At 38.4% G+C, this 20,233-nt stretch overlaps 1 protein-coding gene across 1 annotated transcript in view; it reads right to left on the reverse strand.

Moving 5' to 3' along the window:
* Positions 1 to 1,343: 1,343 nt before the first annotated feature.
* LOC107315840 (transmembrane 9 superfamily member 3-like) overlaps positions 1,344 to 20,233 on the reverse strand; it is a 39,279-nt gene continuing 20,389 nt past the window's right edge. Inside the window, 8 exon segments of the mRNA XM_015866646.2 lie at positions 1,344 to 4,328; positions 9,251 to 9,327; positions 9,431 to 9,514; positions 9,925 to 10,071; positions 10,163 to 10,231; positions 11,810 to 11,949; positions 18,457 to 18,587; positions 19,979 to 20,073. Of these exon segments, the coding sequence (XP_015722132.2) occupies positions 4,261 to 4,328; positions 9,251 to 9,327; positions 9,431 to 9,514; positions 9,925 to 10,071; positions 10,163 to 10,231; positions 11,810 to 11,949; positions 18,457 to 18,587; positions 19,979 to 20,073 (811 nt within the window). The 3' untranslated portion in view covers positions 1,344 to 4,260.

Raw genomic sequence — 20,233 nt, forward strand, 5'->3', positions numbered from 1 at the left:
CTCTAACGCAAACTCCTTAATAATAATGGTAGCACTCGCTGGTTCACCTACCAACTTCAGGCCAGACAGAAGGAAAAGTCACAACGCACTACTGATGGCACTCTGCTTTTTCTACTTTACTCAGCTTTCCAGATAGAAATACTACCTAAACCTTTTAGTCAGGTTCTGTTTATTTCATATCAACTCCCAGCTTTAAAATTGCCTGTATTTTCCAGAGTCCTGTAGACTTGCAAAGTCAGGTAAAGACAGACAAGGCCTGGAACACTTGATGAGCTTTAGAATGCTCCAAGCTCAAGTTCCTGAAGGAAAGCTTCAGTCAGGATGTTCAGAAACCTCCCCTAGGCTTCTTATCCATAAGGAATGAAGCCTTAGCGCAGTAGAACCTCCACAGATATGACATACTGATCTGTGTTACAAGGAAATTAACCTTCCCACAAGCCACAGCTCTGCAACGCCTCTCCACCCCATTCATCAGCCTATGACATGTCAGAAGAATCCATGTCATCTATTGGGAAAACCACACGGTGGCAAATACGCTGGTGAAAATGAAATGGACACAGATCTGGGCTATAGAAGATACTGCAACTGAAAGTTCTTCTCTAGAGGTTTGTCCATCAAATACAGTATTTATCTATTTTAAATATATATATTTTACCCCTTTCCCAGCTCGGCTTCAGCCCCTTAAAGCGATTCTCCAAAAACTGCCTGGATTTATCAAAACTACAGGAAGCCACCCAATACTCGTGGGGTACTGCAGCTTTTTATTCTCTCTCCCATGTCCAAATGCCCCCCTCTACCCTTCTGTCCTAAACCTTCAACTGACTTTTTAATGAACTGAGAGCCACAGTTAAAAATTAACCGAAGGGGACCTCTCCAGTAACGCTAGATCCAGATTGGAGAGGAACCTTGTTTTTTTTATTTCCTGAGCTTACCCTTTTCTGACAAGTATGAGGCTGTGGATGCCCCATCCCTGCAGGCATTCAAGGTCAGGCTGGATGTGGCTCTAAGCATCCTGGTCTGGTGGTTGGTGACCTGCACATAACAGGGGGATAGAAACCAGATGATCATCGTGGTCCTTTTCAACCCAGGCCATTCTGTGATGCTGTGATACTATGATGGTGCAGCAGCAATTGCTGATGCAGTCACAGTTATGCAGGTCTACTGTTTTCAGTGAAGCTGCCTATGTATGTTTGGTCGGGAAGACTCAGCTGGACATTGTTGCTGTTGAAGCCAGAGCAAAATGTAACTCTCCCATTTGTTTTGCCTCTGTCAGCTGAGGAGTCATCAAACAGCTTCAGTTCAAGAACCAGAAACTCCTAAGAAACAACCAATGAAAAGAGAAGTGTTGGCTGTAAGATCTTTATTTCTTCCATAAAAGAGGAAGGACTACATCATCTAAGCAGAGAGCCTCCAAATTCTACTAAACAGAATGGTTCACATCAGAGCCACTTTTTTGTTTTCATTTTTGGAGGGGGGAGGGCAGGGCAAATAAAAGGCCTTACTCCCAAACAGCAACCACAGAGACAGGCTGTTCAGAACTAGTCACACTTCGCACTCCTTCACAAACCAACGTAACGGGGAAAAAGAAAGCAAATCCCCAACTGATTCACATACTAAGGTGAAAGTATAAGAATGTCAATTATTTAAACACAGCACTTCTCCAAAGGAACGTGCTTGCAGAAACAAAAGCAGCGCCTGAGCAGTACGTATCTTTTCAATGTCGCTTTAAAAGCTATACAATCTTACCTAGATATGCAAAAAGCTAATAATGTCAAAGGATAGAGAAAGCAAGTAGGCAGCCCACCATTCTGTGGCATTAAAAAGTGATTAAATGAAATTCACAAACGGTTTGGTGACATTTCTGATAGACTAATGACATAGCAGTGCTCTAAATAGAAAAACAGACCCATTATAAAAAATATTCCCTTTAAACTTGCATCTCAGAGGAGTACTTTGTGTATATTTATTGCGTACAGATGATGGCTTCTCACTTCAGATTTAGACCATGGATGAAAAAAAGGGCTTCTCAAATGAGCAAGAGCTTGCACAAAACCCATTCTCTGCTTTAAGTCTCCATGTTTGGGAACAAAGGAAAACTAATTGCTGACCCAGTTTATGAGTCCGGCTCAAAATCAGCCAATACTTTAATAAAGAAACAACAAAAACCGTCTCTGTTAAATGCTGGTGCTCAACTGCAGACACCACCCATTCACTTAAAGCAAAACCTAATGATTTTCTGACAGATTGGTTAAAATTGGCCCACAGAATCAGAGCTGAGAGCTCAGATGTGTTACAGAAGCCACACACAACCAGACGCATTGCTTCTTAGTACTACCTTTAAGTTCAGTCCCCCCCCAGCCCACCTCTGCAAAAACAGGAATGTTTCTCATTGTGGCTACTGCATCACCTGTACTTCTTACATAGAGACAATGAAGTATTGATCAATACAAATACTTTGCTCATCCTGTAAATTAAAGAAGTCACATCCTCCATGGTAGATGCTCTACTTCAGACAGTCACAATAATAAAAACATCCTGGTGTAGCAGATGCCCTCCTGGCCCTCCCAGAAAAACAAAAACCAATAAGCATCACACTGAACATGTCTTAAATCTGTCACAAACACACTCAGGATCTTTCTAGCTAAATACAGTGCATAATTAACAGCCATCTTAGAAAGATTCAACCTTTATTCGCCCATTCATTTTAGCCCGTGCTCACCCCATTTTTCCTCCAGCACAGAACAGATTCCTCCACAAACAGCTCAGCCTAAATGAATTCTATGATGCTGATCAGCCACCGTGGAGCTGCATCGTACAACACAGTTTTAAGGAAATTCTGAATTCAACGTGTGGAGTTTTGATACTCGAAAAACAGACTGATGTCATATACAGAAACAGGCATCTGTTGCCTTTTCAAACATCTTCAGCTGTAAGCTCATCTATTTTCACAATCAGAACATTTTTGTCTGAAAAGTTTATTTTAGTTTTCTGAACACCGTCAAGCAGCTGCGCTTTGGATGTTACACAAGTGTCCAGATAGGATTAACAAAAATTAAAATGTTCTAAATTACAAATTTAATTCCTGTAAGAGCTTGAGAAAGGAAAGAACAGAAAGGCATGACATACACACATTGTGAAGAAAACCCAACTTTTCATGCAATGGCAAGGCAAGATGTAAAAAGCCACCCAAATTCACACAGTTTTTTACACCGAATCATCAGAAAAGTACTCCGTAGTAAATCTGTACATCCAAATACATTTGGGATCTACACCTAAGTTACATTATTTAATGTTATATACACTTATTACCCCTTGTATAATGTCTAAAGGAAAATCTTCATTCAAAGCCCCCCCCAAAAAAGCAAGAATAACTTGGAAAAAAAACCAAAAAAAAAACAAAGGAGAATCACTTTAGACATTCAGTTAAAATGTTGGTTTTGTTTTAATCTAGACCTCAAAGTGTTCATTAAAAAACAAACAATCCTCTTCATTTAACATTTTGCTTTCTAACTGTACAGTAAACTGCATTGCAGAGAACGCATCTGTCTTCAAACTCTATTTTCTTTGGATGGATTTAAGATATAGCTGGATATTACTTTAAAGATAAATAAAGGGAAGTTGGTCCAACTAGAATGAGAGCTGATATATTACATGCAAGTGGGTTTGGTTTTATTTTTAATATATTTTTAAATTACTTTTAAACGAATGTAGGGTATAGTTGGTAACGCAAATAAACCAAAAAGCACCTGGATTCAAAATATAAAACATACCTCCTATCCTGGCAATGGCAGTAAAAATCAGAGAAGTAATCTTTCTGGAACGGCATTTTTACATAAGTTAGAAATGTTAAGTACCAGGAAGACTACTCATCAAGCAGTTTTAGCAGCCAAGCCTTCCCCCTTTTTATTGAATGGAACAAATGCTTTAAATAAACCGTTTGTCCTCTTCACTGAAGAGAGCTAGTCTATTCATCTTAAATGCGCTGGGGCCTTTTTTTTGTTTGTTTGTTTTTTGGGAAGGTTAGCCACGTACTGTAGTAATGCCTACTGCATATAATCCAAGCATTTGCTGTGAACAGTTGGAGAAAGCAGTCATTAAGAACCTAGGATCAATGAAATAGATGTTACTTTAAGCCATCCACAAAATGGAGACCCATATAGTGCCCAGTGTTAAAACCCAAATCTCTTCTCGCGCTTTTTGTTGTGCAAGTTCATCCCCCTGAAAACAGGAACTGATCCATAGTTCAATTTTCTTATTTCCTTAATCAATTTTCACATTAGTGTAGATTTTTCGGACAAAGGCACTTGTTCCCATGTAACCAATAGCTCCTGCAAAATAAACAGAAAACGCCGAATGTTAGAGAGCTGATCAACACAAACCAGAAATAAACACACAGAGTGGCACAGAATCATGCTCTCTGCACACAAAATTATTTATCTGCGATAGTTGTTCTCAAACATTCTCTCCAATTATCCATGCTCCCAGCAATCATCTGGCGAGAACTCCCCTCGCCTACCAAACTAAATCCATTAAGCCATCTTACCAAGGGGCCACGCTCACTTGGCCTCGATAAATATAGTAGCCCCCCTACTGCTGCCAATAACCCGGTCCCTTTTTCCGAACAGAGGGTAAAAAACATACAATCACCCACTCTGCAGGGAAGGTAGATGGGAGGGCAGGTTTTTATTATAAGTTGCATGCCTTCTGGATGAATGTTTTATTGGCAGATGGCTTTTTTCTTCCCACAAGGCACAAATAATAATAGATCCCCATCCCAGGAGTCCTAAACACCAAGGAGGTCTGTGCAAAGAGATTAAACTAGTAGCAGTTAGTAGTTAAAGGAAATTGCAACCTGTGGTTTTCAAATTAGTAAGAGTCATGAGCAGATTACGCACTGTCACAGCAGCAGTAAAAGAACAGGTCACTGATTTTGTTGTTGTTTTTTTAGGCAGAGATAACAGTTCATGCCATACCCAAAATACTGCAAGGCTAAGCGCGCTTAGAAACATGAAGAAATACACGAGACTGAGACCTTTTCTCAGAAAGAGATTCTGCAACCTACTGGTAAAACTCAGAACCAAGTTTGCCAGGCTGAGTAAACACCACTGTCCTACAATATCTGCAGTGAATAACACAGTGCTTCAGCTACTGTTGTGGACCACAGATTGATTCTGAACAATGACAGTTCTTTAAATTTTGGGAACTGCTCAGATAATCAGTGAATCCAGCCACTAAACTTGCTCAAAACTCTGGTTTTCAAATTCTAAAAGCCCGACGTTCACATGAAATCAAGAAACCTGAATAAGGCAAACCTGATGCACCATTTCTATAACAGCTGGAATAATACAGAGCCTGCAAAGGCAGCTTGTGCTGCTGCATGGCATTTAAAGCAGGGCAAATATAGTGGCAGTCACTCACTAGTCAGCAAATTAAGTACTTGTATTACAAGCCTGGACAAAGTAGAAAAGCATTAAAATGAATACAGTACACACAAGGTCAGGCTGCTGCTCACAAGCATTAAATGCACTGAGGAGGCCTGGCAGTGATGTGCAGACATGTCAAAAGCTTGGAATTAAACAGGAGCACAAGTAGACTTTTCTGTAGCCTGTCAACGACACTAATCTTCTGTCTCAAAAAGCAAATGGACAAAACAAGGGTACTGAACTCCTAAGATTCATCATGTTTTGCCTTTTAAAGCAGGCACCGCCAGCAAATCCAGTGCCCAGTCCAGTTCCTAAACTCAGACACATTCCAGAACTTGTTTGAGAACCTCTCTAGTGATGCGATGCCAGATGCCACAAGATATTTGGGAGAACAAACAACTAATTCTGTTTCATTTGGGATCTACAGAATATGCAGATACAATAGAAGTGAGGAGGAGGAGGAGAGAACAGCAGTAACACAAGACTACAGCTCTCCACTCCATAAGGAAGTCACAACTCACTCTGAACCACAGCAGCGAAGTATCACTAATGGCCATGCCCAAGTTCAGGGGTTGAATCTAAAAGCTACTTCACAGGCAGTGAATAGAAGTTGGGGGAGTAGACAAGGAATGCCAGACAATTAAGACAAACAATTAAAGAATGCTGTCCTGAGAAAAATGCAGGACAGTTAGTTCATTTAAATTAAAACAAAACAAAACAACAAAAACCCCAGTTCCTTTATTTATTTACTTTTTTATCACCAGATAATGTGCCTAACTTGGTTCTGGCCTACACAGATCTGGCAGGAATAAACTGTAAGCATATTTCAGTAGAACAGGCTTTAAATAAACAGAACTTAAAAGAATCCAAATAGCCAGGAAAAGCAATCAAACATTAATTCCCATCTATTACTTGAAGTCAATTAGGGCTTACTATAGCTGCGCCTTTCTGAGTATGTAAGTTTGTTAGAAAGACATATAGTTATACATACAGTATTTATGTGAATGCCAAAGCGTGGCACTACAAAAGGCTTTCCGTACTGCCTTTTCTTTTTGAGATAAAACTATTTATTAAGATAGAGAGAAAAAAAAAATGAAAGAGAAAGGGAGGCTGATGGACTGCTGGAAAGGCTCTCTCAATTTTCCCTCCTGTCTTCTATGCAGCCTGGTTCCTCAAAGAGGCAGAGCAAAGAGGGTAATTAATACAGCATCAACAGTGTGGTCCCCAAAGCCCAGAGATGACTCCAATGTCACATGTACACAAAACATAAGTTTCCTGGCTGCCAATTTTATTATAAGACAAGGCAACACAGCATAGCAAAATATAAACCTTAATCTAACAAACAACACGGCAGGGAAAATAAACAGCAAGCAAGATGCTACACAGTATAGTTCCATGAGAAGACTCTCAAAGAGCTCCATAAATAGAGAAAAAAATTAATATCATGACCAGCAATTATCAAACTACCACAACACCCTGTGTTAACACGCTCTGGTCAGATCTGCTGTTATCTCAACCCTTTAGGCCCCATGTCTGGGCACCAAAAGGACTGCTGTGGTTTAACCCAGCAGGTGGTTGAGTGCCACACAGTTGTTCGCTTGCTCCTTCCTTTCCCAGTGGGATGAGGGAGAGAATCAGAAACAACAAAGTTCATGGGTTGAGATAAAACTATTCACTAAGACAGAGAAAAGATAAAGCAAAATAGTAATGGCTATACATATGTTTATATAATGAACATATATAACAAGTAATGCACAAGCAATTGCTCATCACCGCTCAGCAGAGGCCCAGCTAGCTCCTCAGTGAGAAGAACAGGGCAAGATAAACTCACAGCTCCCTTCAAAACTCCCACATGATGCAACATCCCACATGGTACGGAATATCCCTTCAGCCAGTCAGCTGTCTTAATTTCGTTCCCTCCCAGCTCCTGGGGCCCTCAGTTGCAAATGGCACTAGCTTGGTACAACACTGCTTAGCAGCAACTATGAACACTAATGTGCTGTCAACATCTCTTTTCTCCTAGAAGCAAAACATAGGATCATATCAGACACTCTGAAGAAAACAATTCCATTCCAGCTGAAACTAATACAGCTGAGTCGGGGAATTGGTTTCATTATCTGGCAGTAAGAGGGAAGCACAAGAAGCTCCACAGATTTGGAAGTTCTCATGGGCTCCCCGCAGACCAGTTCCAGAACTTCCAGATGTTTTGCAGAGGGCAAAAGACTCAGTGGATCAAAGTATGCCACTACACATGGGATATGAGTTCACTAAGCATTATCAGCAGCACTTAAGAAAAGAGTTGGATGATACTAGCCTGCACACTTACACTGTGGCTGCCTTGGTCTGAACTAGTTCATCTTATAGCCAAATGTGATACCAAATGTGCCCATTTATATAAGCATGCAAACCACAGCTCTATAAACATTGCACAAGAGATGTACAGTCAGCAGAGAATTGTGCTAACTTCTGGGACAAATGCTTTTTGACAGGGGACTTTTCCCCACCCATACTGAAAATATGAGTTCTCAGTAAAAAGGAATCTCAAAGCTTCTCTTCCAACACAGTTAAAAAAGACAAAAAATAATCTCAATAGAGGTGTAGAAATGAAACATAACAGAAGTACTTTCTGATTCTAAAAAAACTTAGACTGTGTCCTAATATTCCACCAAGTACAGTACTACCATGACAGGAAAGCATCTGACAACCCGACTCTTCCATGTTTTAAAAAACATTTTAATTACAGAAACTGGTGGGCAAGCTCAGCTTCTGCATCACAGACATTTTAATCAATACCAGCCTGAGCACTTTATAAAGAAAAGATTAGAGCTGAAAAGTATAAACCTATTAAAGAAAAAAAAAATGGCTGTGAGACTACCAGAACAGCAGGGAAGTCTTGTAATGTGCCAAGAACCCAATGAGGCAAGATTAGATTTCATGAGAGGAAAGAGGTTAAGGGATGATGCTCCTCTTTTTAAATAGCATTGTGAAATTATCCTCAAGATATCAGCACACTTTACAGAAAGTAAACTCAACTCCAGTAAGACACTATGGGTCCCAAATATCTAACTCAGAGAAGACTTCCACTAGAGTCTAGAGGGTTATTCATTCACTGCTGTGAAGGAAAGTATTAAATAAGGATCATACATAATACATAAAAGAACCAAGAAGCACTTTCTTTCTGGAAAAAAAAAAACATAAACAAAAACAAAATAAAACAACAAACGAGCAATCAAAGGATAAAAATAAAACTATCAGATACGTAAGTACACGTGGCTTCACTGGATGACTTCCACGACCTCACTACTTTTCACTAAGCACCTGTTAAAACAGGTATCATAAAAAGGGATGGAATCCTGCTGAACACAGGAGCACTCTGCATTCTCCTTCATCTCTGAATATGCCAATACTTATTTTATAAATGCTACCCCGATGTACCAGTCCTTTCTGAACTGTCACCCCAACACAAACACGGCACAGGATACAGAAGGTAGTGTCAGTACTGCAATACCCATGGTGCTTCAGTGCGTGTACCTAGTTGCTTGGCAAAGGGCAACACTTAGAACTTCAAAACAAAATATTAACATGGACTCAAATGAATGTGGAATTTACTTTGAAGTTAGACTGCACTACAAACAGCCTATTCCTGCATTATGGCCCAATATTGAGTCTTTCAACTTTGCAGAGGAGCTGAAATTTGCTACACAATACATAAATACTCTTTCTTAAATATTCATACATATTCCTGCACCAAAAACACAGAGCTGAAGTGAGAAACAGAATAGCCTGAAAATTTTCAATCAGAATTTTTCAGTATATTTGAAACTTACCACACATTATTCCCAAAGCTGTGCTAAATACTGCCATATAACCAAAGTAAAATGATGTTTGAAACAAGCCATACATCCTGAAAAAGAAAAAAATACAAATTCATGGTAGGTATTTATCTCTGTCTTTCCCAATAAACTTCTTTGGCAATCTGATATTCAAGTAGGAAAACTGTCACCTACTTTGTCTTGAAAAAGTAGTAGTAAAAGGAGTACATGTAAACATATATCGCAGTTGATGCGGCAGAAAGAAAGCTTGTCCATTGCCTGAAAGTAAAGACACACAATCATCACACATCTGCTGAAAATGCTTCCCAAGAAGATGCACAATGTGCTAAAAGTAAAGCATCCTGGTTCTACAGACTTACTTATCAAAATCTATGTTTGCTACACATGACAAAACCTGCTATTGCAAGACCAAGATCAACCACTGATATCAAATGACGAACCTTCTTTATATTCCTTTGTACCTCAATGTATTTTTTAATGCATATACACATACATGCACAGATGCATGTTCACCAAGAAAGCTCCTCTGCAGAAAGGATCCAAGAACTCGCTTTTACTCCCCACAGATAAAATCTGAACATGGGATACTTCGAAAAGACCTGTCAAGAATCTTGATTCTATAAAACTAGGCATAGTCTGGTCAACTATGCAAACACCACAATACTTACCACCTGTAATCCTCTGCGTTTAGCAGGAAATATGTACAAACAATAGTCACACAAACTGTCACAATGCAGAGGATAACCAGAACCAACATCATAAAGCCATAAACATAGTAGATCTTGTAAGCCCAGAATGAAGTAAAAATGAAATACCTGCAGAGAGTAAACAAAATATGCAGATAGTATTGCAATTTGATTGAAATTACTGCTTTTAATCAAAAGAGCAAATAGCTGTCAAACTCACATTTCAATAAAAATTGATCCAAAAGGGAGGATTCCACCTAGGCAAACAATAACAGCTGGTTCCATGAACCTGAAAGATATTAAGACTAGTTTAGGGACAATAATAATATTCTGAAAAATATGTTACAGCATATATCCAGGTACTTTACAAAGCCCAGAAAATTATTTAAAGGCATGCTAACAAGAATACATCTCATACCAGTATATTAGAAAGAAGGTACCCCCAAGGATGCTGTATATGGGTAGAATGAGGAGTCATTCTTGGGGAAACATGAAACAAACATAAAACTCACACCAATCTACAAGCATAGAGGCATGCATCTAAGAAGCTTTAACAGCTACAGAAAGAATTTCTTTTGTCAGGAAAGGGTCTAAGCAATCAAATCCCAGAATGTCCACCAGCCTCGAATGAAGTCATTAAAACTCAGTGCTGTTGCTGACAACAGATACTGCAAATACCAGAGTGAAAATTCCACAGGGTCATCATTGTATGATTAAGAACCAGTGTTCATTTTAATGCTATATCAAGTCACAAACATACAGCCAAGAATTAACACTTACCTACCTGCAGATGAGCCTGTCACCTACTAAAGGTGATCTGTCCAGTACTTGCAGTGTTTCCAAACATACTTGGTAACCAACAATTTAATTTAGAGCTCATTTTATTATTTATACGGAGAACTGTCTAAACTGACACCACGCAATTACGTTATCTTTACGGAAAGCATCTTTTTTCTTTGTCACATCATCCTATCCTGCAAAATCTATCAGATCCCCAGGACACTGACCACAGTATAAATCACATCCTAGCATTTGAACTTGAGCTGCACAATCCACTACTAACAAGAGATTAAGAGCGCTGCGCTTCCTGGATACTGTGAGCGTACACGTTTCAGTGCCCACTTCACACTGTGTTCGTCTGAACAGGGAAAGCAAGAAAAATCTATTAAGAAAATCCCCTGAGAATATTTTTATTTCCACAGCTTGCTGCTTCAATCTCTATGTTAAATTAAAAAGTGGCTGCATTCAAAATTTGCAAAAACAAAAACCAACCACAAGTTTACTTTTTGAGACCAGGTACTCCTTTACAAGCCCTTCAAAAATAATTCAGGCTTATTCATAATTCAAACAATGTACTTTGGAATATTTTGGGCTCTGTACCACCAAATGAAATACAGAGGAACACAACAAGCATTTCCCCACCTTTACCCTGCAAATGTCTCAACTTGAACATGAAGACCATTAAACACAACAGTTCTGCCCCCAAGGCACATCGAATCCTAAACCTGTAAGAGGCATTAACTAAAGAAAACAGGTTCAGTTTCAAGATATCCATAACAGAAATAGGTTGGAACCTTCCTTTTTACGTAAGAGACTGGAGAGCATTTCAGGCCAAATGTAAATCAGTGATCCAGGACTGTAAAATCTGCTACATGTGTAAAATCTGCTCCATCTATTACCCATTAACAGTGCTTGGTGTCTGTATTCAAAAGGAAAAAGTCATACTTATGAAATTTTAGTGAAGTTACTCTTCCAGACATTAACTAAAAAGTTACTTTAGAAGGCTGCAGCGATCATGCCCGATAAGTCACTTGAACTGTACTGAAGCCAAGGCATTTAGCTCACATGTATGGGGTTTTTTTCTTACCATTTTTTTTCTGGTATAGGACGAGGCACTGCATTGACACGACATGGAAAATTGGGCTGTCCTGACAGATTCCGGCCAAGAATCGTACCAACAAGGTTCAGGGGAAGAATGACAAAGAAACAAATACAGCACACTGCCACCTGTAAATGAAAAACAAAGCCATTAAAGATAAAAGAAGATAATCAACCTACCCTGTCTGTCTGTATTAGTTATTGCTACAGAATCATACTCTTGGTTATGAAGCATTAGTTAATATACAACTACTTCACCAAATGAAGTACTTATTCCCTGAGAAAACTGATATTTTTTAAAAGTGCTAAAGATATTTTCTTACATCAATCATAGAACTATTGCAGGTTCTTTATTTTGTTGTTTTCCTCTAAACATTATAATAAGCACAACAGAATTAAACTGAAACCTCAATCGTGTTTTGTCACAGTGAGCCTCGTCAGCTTCTCTTAACTTTTTGCAGCTATCCCTGGCAGTCAGCCTACCTAGCAGTTGGGCAGTTGCATACAAATATACAACAAACACTGTTGGGTACAAGAACTTAAATCCAATCTCCACAAGAAACCTAAACAAGAATTGCAAACTTCAGTCTCACTTGGAAAAAAAGGTGTAAGCTTGTGATTTTCCATCTACTACAGAAAATCTGCATGGAAGGAATACAGCCTCAGAGAATGAACCAAGGTCTGCCCACTGAGCTGGTGAACTCAAGAGATGAAGAAAGGCATCCAGCATCTTCGCACTCTAGTGATACCACCACAGAGCTGAACGGCTTCGGATCATGTGAGCAAGGAACAGGCCCAACTTGTTGCTGCTGGGCACGGCTGTTGTGTTTTTTGGGAGACAGGCCCACTGATAAGTCTGAAATCTAGAAATGATTATCTGCATAAAACAAGCTAAGACAGACCAATGTTCCCCTTAAATAATGGCTTCAATAAGTACTGCCAACCTGTTCTCAGTACATCTGTAATTGGCATCCATCAGAAAATCTGAGTGCTTGTGGTTTTGTTATCATATCAGCCAAAACACGACCAACAATGTTGTAATATATTCTGTTCTATTTGGTTGAAAAATGAACAGATTTCAGACTGAGCAGCCAGAATCTTTGCTGAAATCCAGTGAGTAGTACAACACACCACTTGTCTTAATGCTATACTATGTTCTGAGAACACCTGGATTTAGAGTGCTTTTTTTTTTCCTGGAGCCACTAAGAATTCTAAAAATTACCTGAGATAATGTTGCAATACAAGGGCAGGCAAACGAAATGAGCAAGGGGAGATCAGAGTGCAGGCTTAGCAATGTCTCCTGCTTCCACCTGCCTCTGACATGCTGCACTAGCTGATAAAGATGTGAATATTCAGTCACCTCAAACAACAGTGCTCTGGTGACAGCAACCTGCTGTTCAGAAGACTGATCAGCAAAACCAGTGTTGTTTACAATCAGCACACACCACTGATCTCAATAGCACCTTCTCCCTTGCTTTCACTTCACTGCCTGACCTCAAGGTAGCCTACCTGCATAGACTGATGCTAGCTGAAAATTACTTTCTTCATTCTTGACATTCTTTGGACATGACAAATGACCAGAAATAACTAGCTTTTTTTAGCCTCTGACATCCTATTTATTTCAGATCTGAGGTTAAAACATTGCCTCCTCCCAAAAGGAACACGTACTGCCTATTGCTACAAATTACCATGGTAGTTACAATACAGGCTAGGCAATTCCTAAACCCAGAGCATTTAAAACCAAACCTGAAACAGTCCGTCTGGGGGTAAACCAGTTCTTGAATGGAAAAAAAAAAAGAAAGAAAAAGACAGTTTAAGAGGGAAGGATTTCTGCCTTGAAGGTTTCAAACAATGAAATTACAATAGATTATAATAGTAAAAGCAGCTCCGGCCCTTACTGGCCTCCATCTCATCACGAACAGTAAGAGGGAATGAAGCCAGGATCAATGGAGGTTGCCCTGCTTTCTCACAGAAGCTCCAGAGGGAACAGCAATTTTAGTACGAAGCAATAACAGTAGTTGTGCAACAGGTAGAGATGCAAGAATTACATCTTAATGAGTCTTTTAAGAGACTCATTCAGCCTTGTTCACCATCACTTCAGAAACACAATTACGTGAACAGTAAATCTACTAAAACTGAAAACAAGCACACTCTCTCCAAAATTCAAATAAATGCAAGTGAATTACACGAGTTTTTCTAACAAGGCATTGCATTATAACATACTTATTTCAGCTACTGCACTTTTGTTACATATCTTCTTCACACCTGAGTATGTGATTTAGTACAGAGATTGTAGCTGTCACAGGAGAACCCATCAACCTCACCAAGCTTGTGTTGTTTCTACACCACACGTTTTCTTTGTTTGTTTTAAGGGGGAAAGAATATTTACTGCCCTTGACTGAAGGCACAGAATTCGCTTCTCCTTATTTGAAAGGAAACATTGTTGAGAGGGAAATAATTTACGTTTGAGTGCCATGTGTTTCATATTTTCTGACAACTGTAGATTAAACTTCATTCGAAGGTGATAATTAAAATTTTTATGGGCATATCTAATATTTAACAGCAACTGGCAAGCTGTGGTGCCTTGACTGCTTAATGCACGAGGGAGAAAAGCAATAAAAATTAACTGTCAAGGCAGCAGCTTGATCTTTCCTGTCACCTACCAAAACTGCACCCTTAGACAGCATGAACCCCTCCCCCTGTGTAAGAGGTAATGAATCTGTACAGTGAAAGTCTTCTACACGGAACTGGCCAAAACATCACAAGCAGCAAGAAAAGAAGGCTTCAAAATTAATTGTTTTTAATTTTATAACAACTGAATTGCTAATCTAGGATGTTACTTTGAGTAATAAATAGAATTGTTAAAAAATTTAGCCAGAAGCATTAAGCTGTGTCCATTTCAACATAAATGCTGTTTTTGACCACAGACTCCACAATCACTTTCAAGCAATGTAAGGGAGCAATCTGCTGAACACATATAACTAGATTTTTTTCCTTTTTTTTTTAGGCAGGTCTGTTTCAGCCGGTTCATTTCCTGATCTGGCTCAGTGAATGAAAATCACCTCTTTCGGTGGCAACCAACACATATTTCACCTTATAGTCAGGGATGGCTGTAGCCTGGATTAAGCTATCTGTCAAAGAAAATACTTCTTTCCAGTTTCAAGAATAAAGGATGCAAACAGCAGTTTCTTGATCCCAAGACAAGTGCTTTGTAAATAACCTAATATAATTAAATCATTAAAAATGCACACTAGAAATGTTAGCCATACAGGAATCTACTTGTCCAAACAAAACAAAATAAGGTACAACCTAAATAGTTCAAGCTGCTTGGATTCTGCAGTCAGAATATTACATTAGTCACACTAGTCTTAACAGGAACCTTTAAATTATGTATTACATGCAGAACAAGGTAAGCAGTCACAGCTTGTGAAATGTCAGAATTAAGGACGTTCTACAATGGTATACTCTGTAGAAATTCAGCATTAATTAGTAATTTTTGCATAGAACTACCATCATACTCCTTCAAAAAATAAAGAGAGTTCACTTCACTTGCTATTACTTAAAATTATTTTTAGTTGCTCTATGCTCTATTTTCTATTTATATTTCAAACACAACAAAATAGAATGATTAATACACTGGAAAGACCCAAAACTCAATGGGAGCTCAGCTAAGGTTTACAACAGCTTCAGAAGAATTCCACATTCAAGAGTAATGAGATTCTACAAACAAACACAAACTGAATACTATTTTGGGCTCCAAAAGAACAAAGAATAGAACGTCACCCAAGGAGCTCATATAAAGGTGAAGAGATAAAAGAAAAAACAGACTTTAACATCTACTTGAAATGTTAATGGTGCTGAAAGCTTTAAACCACCAGGTTTTAAAAAGCTCTCATATTTGAGTAAAATCTGCCACATTTTTAATTGTATTTTGAAGGGAAGGGCAACTGAAGGATGTCCCAGAGAAGAAGTTAAGCCTTTGCTCAGGCTCAAGTACTGCACAAAGTTTGCCCTAGTACAGCTGGCATGAACATCCAAAAGGGCTAAAGGCGGAGTCCCAAGACTGAAGAAACATTGCAGAAAATAGCTGTCCATCTTCAATCTCAGACATCAGGAAAAAGATATTCAAGGTGGACAAAGCTTTGAAGTTCAGAACCTACTAAAACGACAGCAAGGTGTACGATGGTCCTGGAGGGATTGATTATTCTGAGTACTTAAACACAAAATGCAGAGAAGCAGATAGGAGGTAGATCAAAGATGCAGAAACCGTGCATCAACTTACTTCTCTTGGTTTTGACAGCATCAGCTGCCCTTGCCTAGAATTAACAGAAAAAAATCTTCCCGGATGAAGGAATTAAGATGCAGAGAAGTGACCCTTGTGGTTCACTTGCAAGTAGCAATGTGAAACAGGGCAAATCACAGGATGTCATATTAAAGCACAGTCTCTTAGCAACCTTTTAGCCCAGAGATTCTTTTCAGCAATTCAGCTTCAGATTTTTCGACTTCAACAGTGCTGAAGAAAAAGTAGTTAATTTTTGCCAGAATTTTTAAATCAAGAAGGGTAGCTTCAAGATATCCCAGGGCAGATAAATCATTTTTGAGTTCTAGTGTATACAGCTGATTTATTTTAATTCCACAAAACAGAACCAGCAGCAAATTTACATTAGAGAATTATGGAAAATCCTCTACATTAAAAACAAAGGTGACAAGATGCAAAGGTATCTTATCCATATACCTAAGAGAGCTTCCCAGGGACCTCAGACCATGGCATAACACAGTAATTTTGAACAGTTTTCATGGCCTTTCACAACCAGCTCTATTAGTTAATTTGAATTCATTAGAGCGTTGATGATTCTGATGAAGTTTCCAATTCATATCCTGCTCCTACTAAAAGTCCCCTAACTCCACTGAAGTTTTATTACTAGTCATAACGATTCAAACGCGCTCATAAAACCTTGAGACTGTTAAAATCACTATGTATAAAGAGCCCTAACATCCCTGATTAAGTCACCCCTGAAGATTAATATTCCCATTTGCTTTTGCACGTCCACATTTCCATGATCTTAAAATACACATCAGCTGAACAGATCTACAAAACAAACTTCAGTGCAGGTGGAATTCCCTTTCCTCAGCATTTCTGAGTTCCAAATGGGAATACGAAGTGAGAACTCTGATGTCGTAAATGCTTGCTCAGCAGTAAAACACATCCCCTTTGCACATGTCAGAGATCAACGTTATAAACCTTTCTGACCATACTGTACATGACCGCAAGCTTAGGAAAGAAAAAACATTACAGTATCCTTCTGGGGCTCAGGCTGATTAATACACACATTATCAAAGAAAATTTTAGTCTACTTCCTTCAAGAAGAAAACCAGAGAAATTAAATGAACGCTTTATAAATATGTTTAACTTGACTTTGTACCTAGTTTTATAACAACTAATCAATGCATAGAGTTGGTAATTTGGTGGACATTGCGAATACTCCTAATAAAGAACCATAATCAGCACAAACATGGAAAGTAATTACTATTCTATTGAGAAAAAGTTATTGAAAGCCTTTCCCTGGAACTGAGAATTGTCTCATTTTAATTACCATTTATGATTTCCTACCACATTCATTATTTAACAATGTGTTCTTCAGAAATATTTTCAGTCATATATTGAATTTGATTATATCTCTATTATTAGAATTTATAAGATAAAAATTGTGTTATTAAGCTGTATTTTGTGGTAGACAAACTAAGAAGAAATCCACAGCTACTGAAATCACTCTGATGCAAAAAGAAGGGAGCTCTAACAAAGGCTACATATTATCATTTGCTACATATCCTGCAAAGATAACAAATCCTCCTTCAGTATTTCTGAAAGGGCTGCTGCATAACATTATAAAAAGTTATTTGGTAGTACAACTTTAAAAAGTTCAACTCTGAAATAACACCCCTCCTAAGTTCAAACAGAAATTCTGCTCAAGTGCCAAGTTATTATTTCCTATTTTGTACTCGCAGGGTTATTTCAGGTTACTTGAAAGGGCCAACAATAGCACGCAAAAAAAAAACCTCACAAAATCCATGAGAAACAAGAAAAGTTACACTGATTAAATACTAAAGTAATCCAACAAGCATTGTTCTCTAAGTGACACGGTTACCACACAGTCACAAGACCATAACTGGACACTGAATACCTATTCAGAAAGTAAAAACAGTTCTTAAACCCAGATCTCCTTAGAACTTTTTTTTTTTTTTTAACTTCTTTTCCTGCTTGACTCCAATAATTTGGAAGTGGTTTCCACTTGGATTCCTCTTGGATTATAAGTTTATAATTTTATAAGTTTATAAACAGTTTGCATTTGTCATCCAGTTGAACATTCAAGTTGCTGACTTCCCGCGTTGTACAAGATTATCACAGAATGAAGATCGAGCACAAAACAGAAGGGATGTTTTAAACAGAGAGAGGCCTGCTGATGTAAATCAGCTCCTGTTATGATTAAAGGAAATTATACTTGAAGCACATTAAAACCTTCCCAGATTAAATTTGTAATTAAAAAGCTGAAACCATTACTCACAACCCTATTTTGATTAAAAGGTAGTTTTCCCACATCTACGGTGCTTTTTAAATTCTCCACTAAAATGACTCACCATGGTTCCAAATGGGATAGCTCTTGAAGCATGGTAATAGATGGCAATGAAGTTAATGAAGAAGGCAGTTCCACACACCATTGCCGGAATAAGGAAAGCTCCAATGAACATCTGTTTTATCCACCGCCTTCCTGTAAGAAGGAACATTCCAATGGAATTGGTTTAGAAAGTTCTCACAAAATACCAGAAAGCTCTCCAGAACGTAGATGTTTGATTTCTTCTCCCCAATAAAGATGGAAGAGATAAGTCACAATAAACAATACAAGAGCTGACTACCACCTTTCTTTGGCTTCTGGAAATTTCTATGACAAAGTTACACTAATCAATTTACTAGGCCACATGAAAAGAAAAACAGGTGTGGTATGAGCACATTCTGGCTGAAGAACAGCATGCATTGACAAAGATAGCAAAAGAAACTGTGGTGTGAAACATGAGCACATACCTAGGCTACAGGTGGGTAGTGACAGAGATGCTAGAGCAGGTTCTGCTGCAAAGCCTGCACGCATCCTGGGGTTAGGGCTACACTGCTTGAGAACTCTGCTCTGGGGCCAGCTAAGCAGTACAGCTACCTTCAGTCAGAACCTGCTCTAGGCTGTCTCAACACAACTAAGCTGAATTCATGCATTCAGGATGCAATAAACAACTAGCTAACTTGGGTGTAAAGCAAAACATACAACAAAATAGAACCCAGATCTCTCCAGGGTAGCAGAAAAGTCAGAAGGAAAAGGATTTCTAAACACAACATGTAAGGGGAAGATCATTTGCTAGCAGATATTACTGTCTATAGCTCCCATAGGAGCTTCAAAACAAACCTCCTCTTAGACAACACCTTAATAATTTTCACTGTAAATACTCACTTCCTAAACTCTTAGATAATGTATATATTTAAAGTATATACAACATTCATGGTTCTATAGTGTGCACTAAATGTAAAGCAGTTAGAAGAACCACATGCATTTTTCAAGACCATCATTTGCATTTTCACAATGAGCCAATACGATAGCATTTCAAAGTCTACTGCATTTGAACTGGAAATAAAATGCAAATCTGGCTGAACCACGGAGTTTGGAACACTATTTTAGATCAGTAACTGATTTACCTAGACCTGCTATTCTAGAAATCACTAGGTTGACATGTAGGCCACACATACAGAGATGCTTAACCTCCAAACTCATAACGAATTTCAATGCAGTTAAGACTGAATACTATCAATCTCCCCAGAACTATTTTTCCTATATTTTTCCTAAAGCACTGTATAAGATAACAGATATTGATTACTTTCTTACTGCAGAGTAAGGAATGAAGACAGTAGAACCATACTTATTGTCTTTAAATTAATCATAGTTTTGCCATTTTTACACAAAAAACAGAGCTAATATGGAATAAAGAAATAATATGAAACTTTACTGTCTTAATGGATTCCAACTGAATGATGTTACCCTGTGAGGATATTTCTATGTCACTGAAAATAACACTCCATAAAACACTGTAATGAAAATGTTGAAACACGAAAACAATTTACCTCCTTGTCTAGCATAAAGGCTTCCTCCAAAATATCCATTCACTGGGGATGTTGCAGCATAAACAAATATAGCTGTACTAAGCATTGATCCTCTCCTACAAGAAGTGGTTGTGTAAATGAAACAGAAAAGCAAACAGCATTAGAGAAAAGATTATAGTAAAATGTGCAAATGTAAGTAAAATCTACATACAAATGAGAACTATCTGTATTTGAAGTTTCTGGCCAATTATAACTCAATCTGGGAAACATGGGTCC

The sequence above is a fragment of the Coturnix japonica genome, chromosome 6, assembly GCF_001577835.2.
Source record: "Coturnix japonica isolate 7356 chromosome 6, Coturnix japonica 2.1, whole genome shotgun sequence".
Taxonomy (NCBI): Eukaryota; Metazoa; Chordata; class Aves; order Galliformes; family Phasianidae; genus Coturnix; species Coturnix japonica.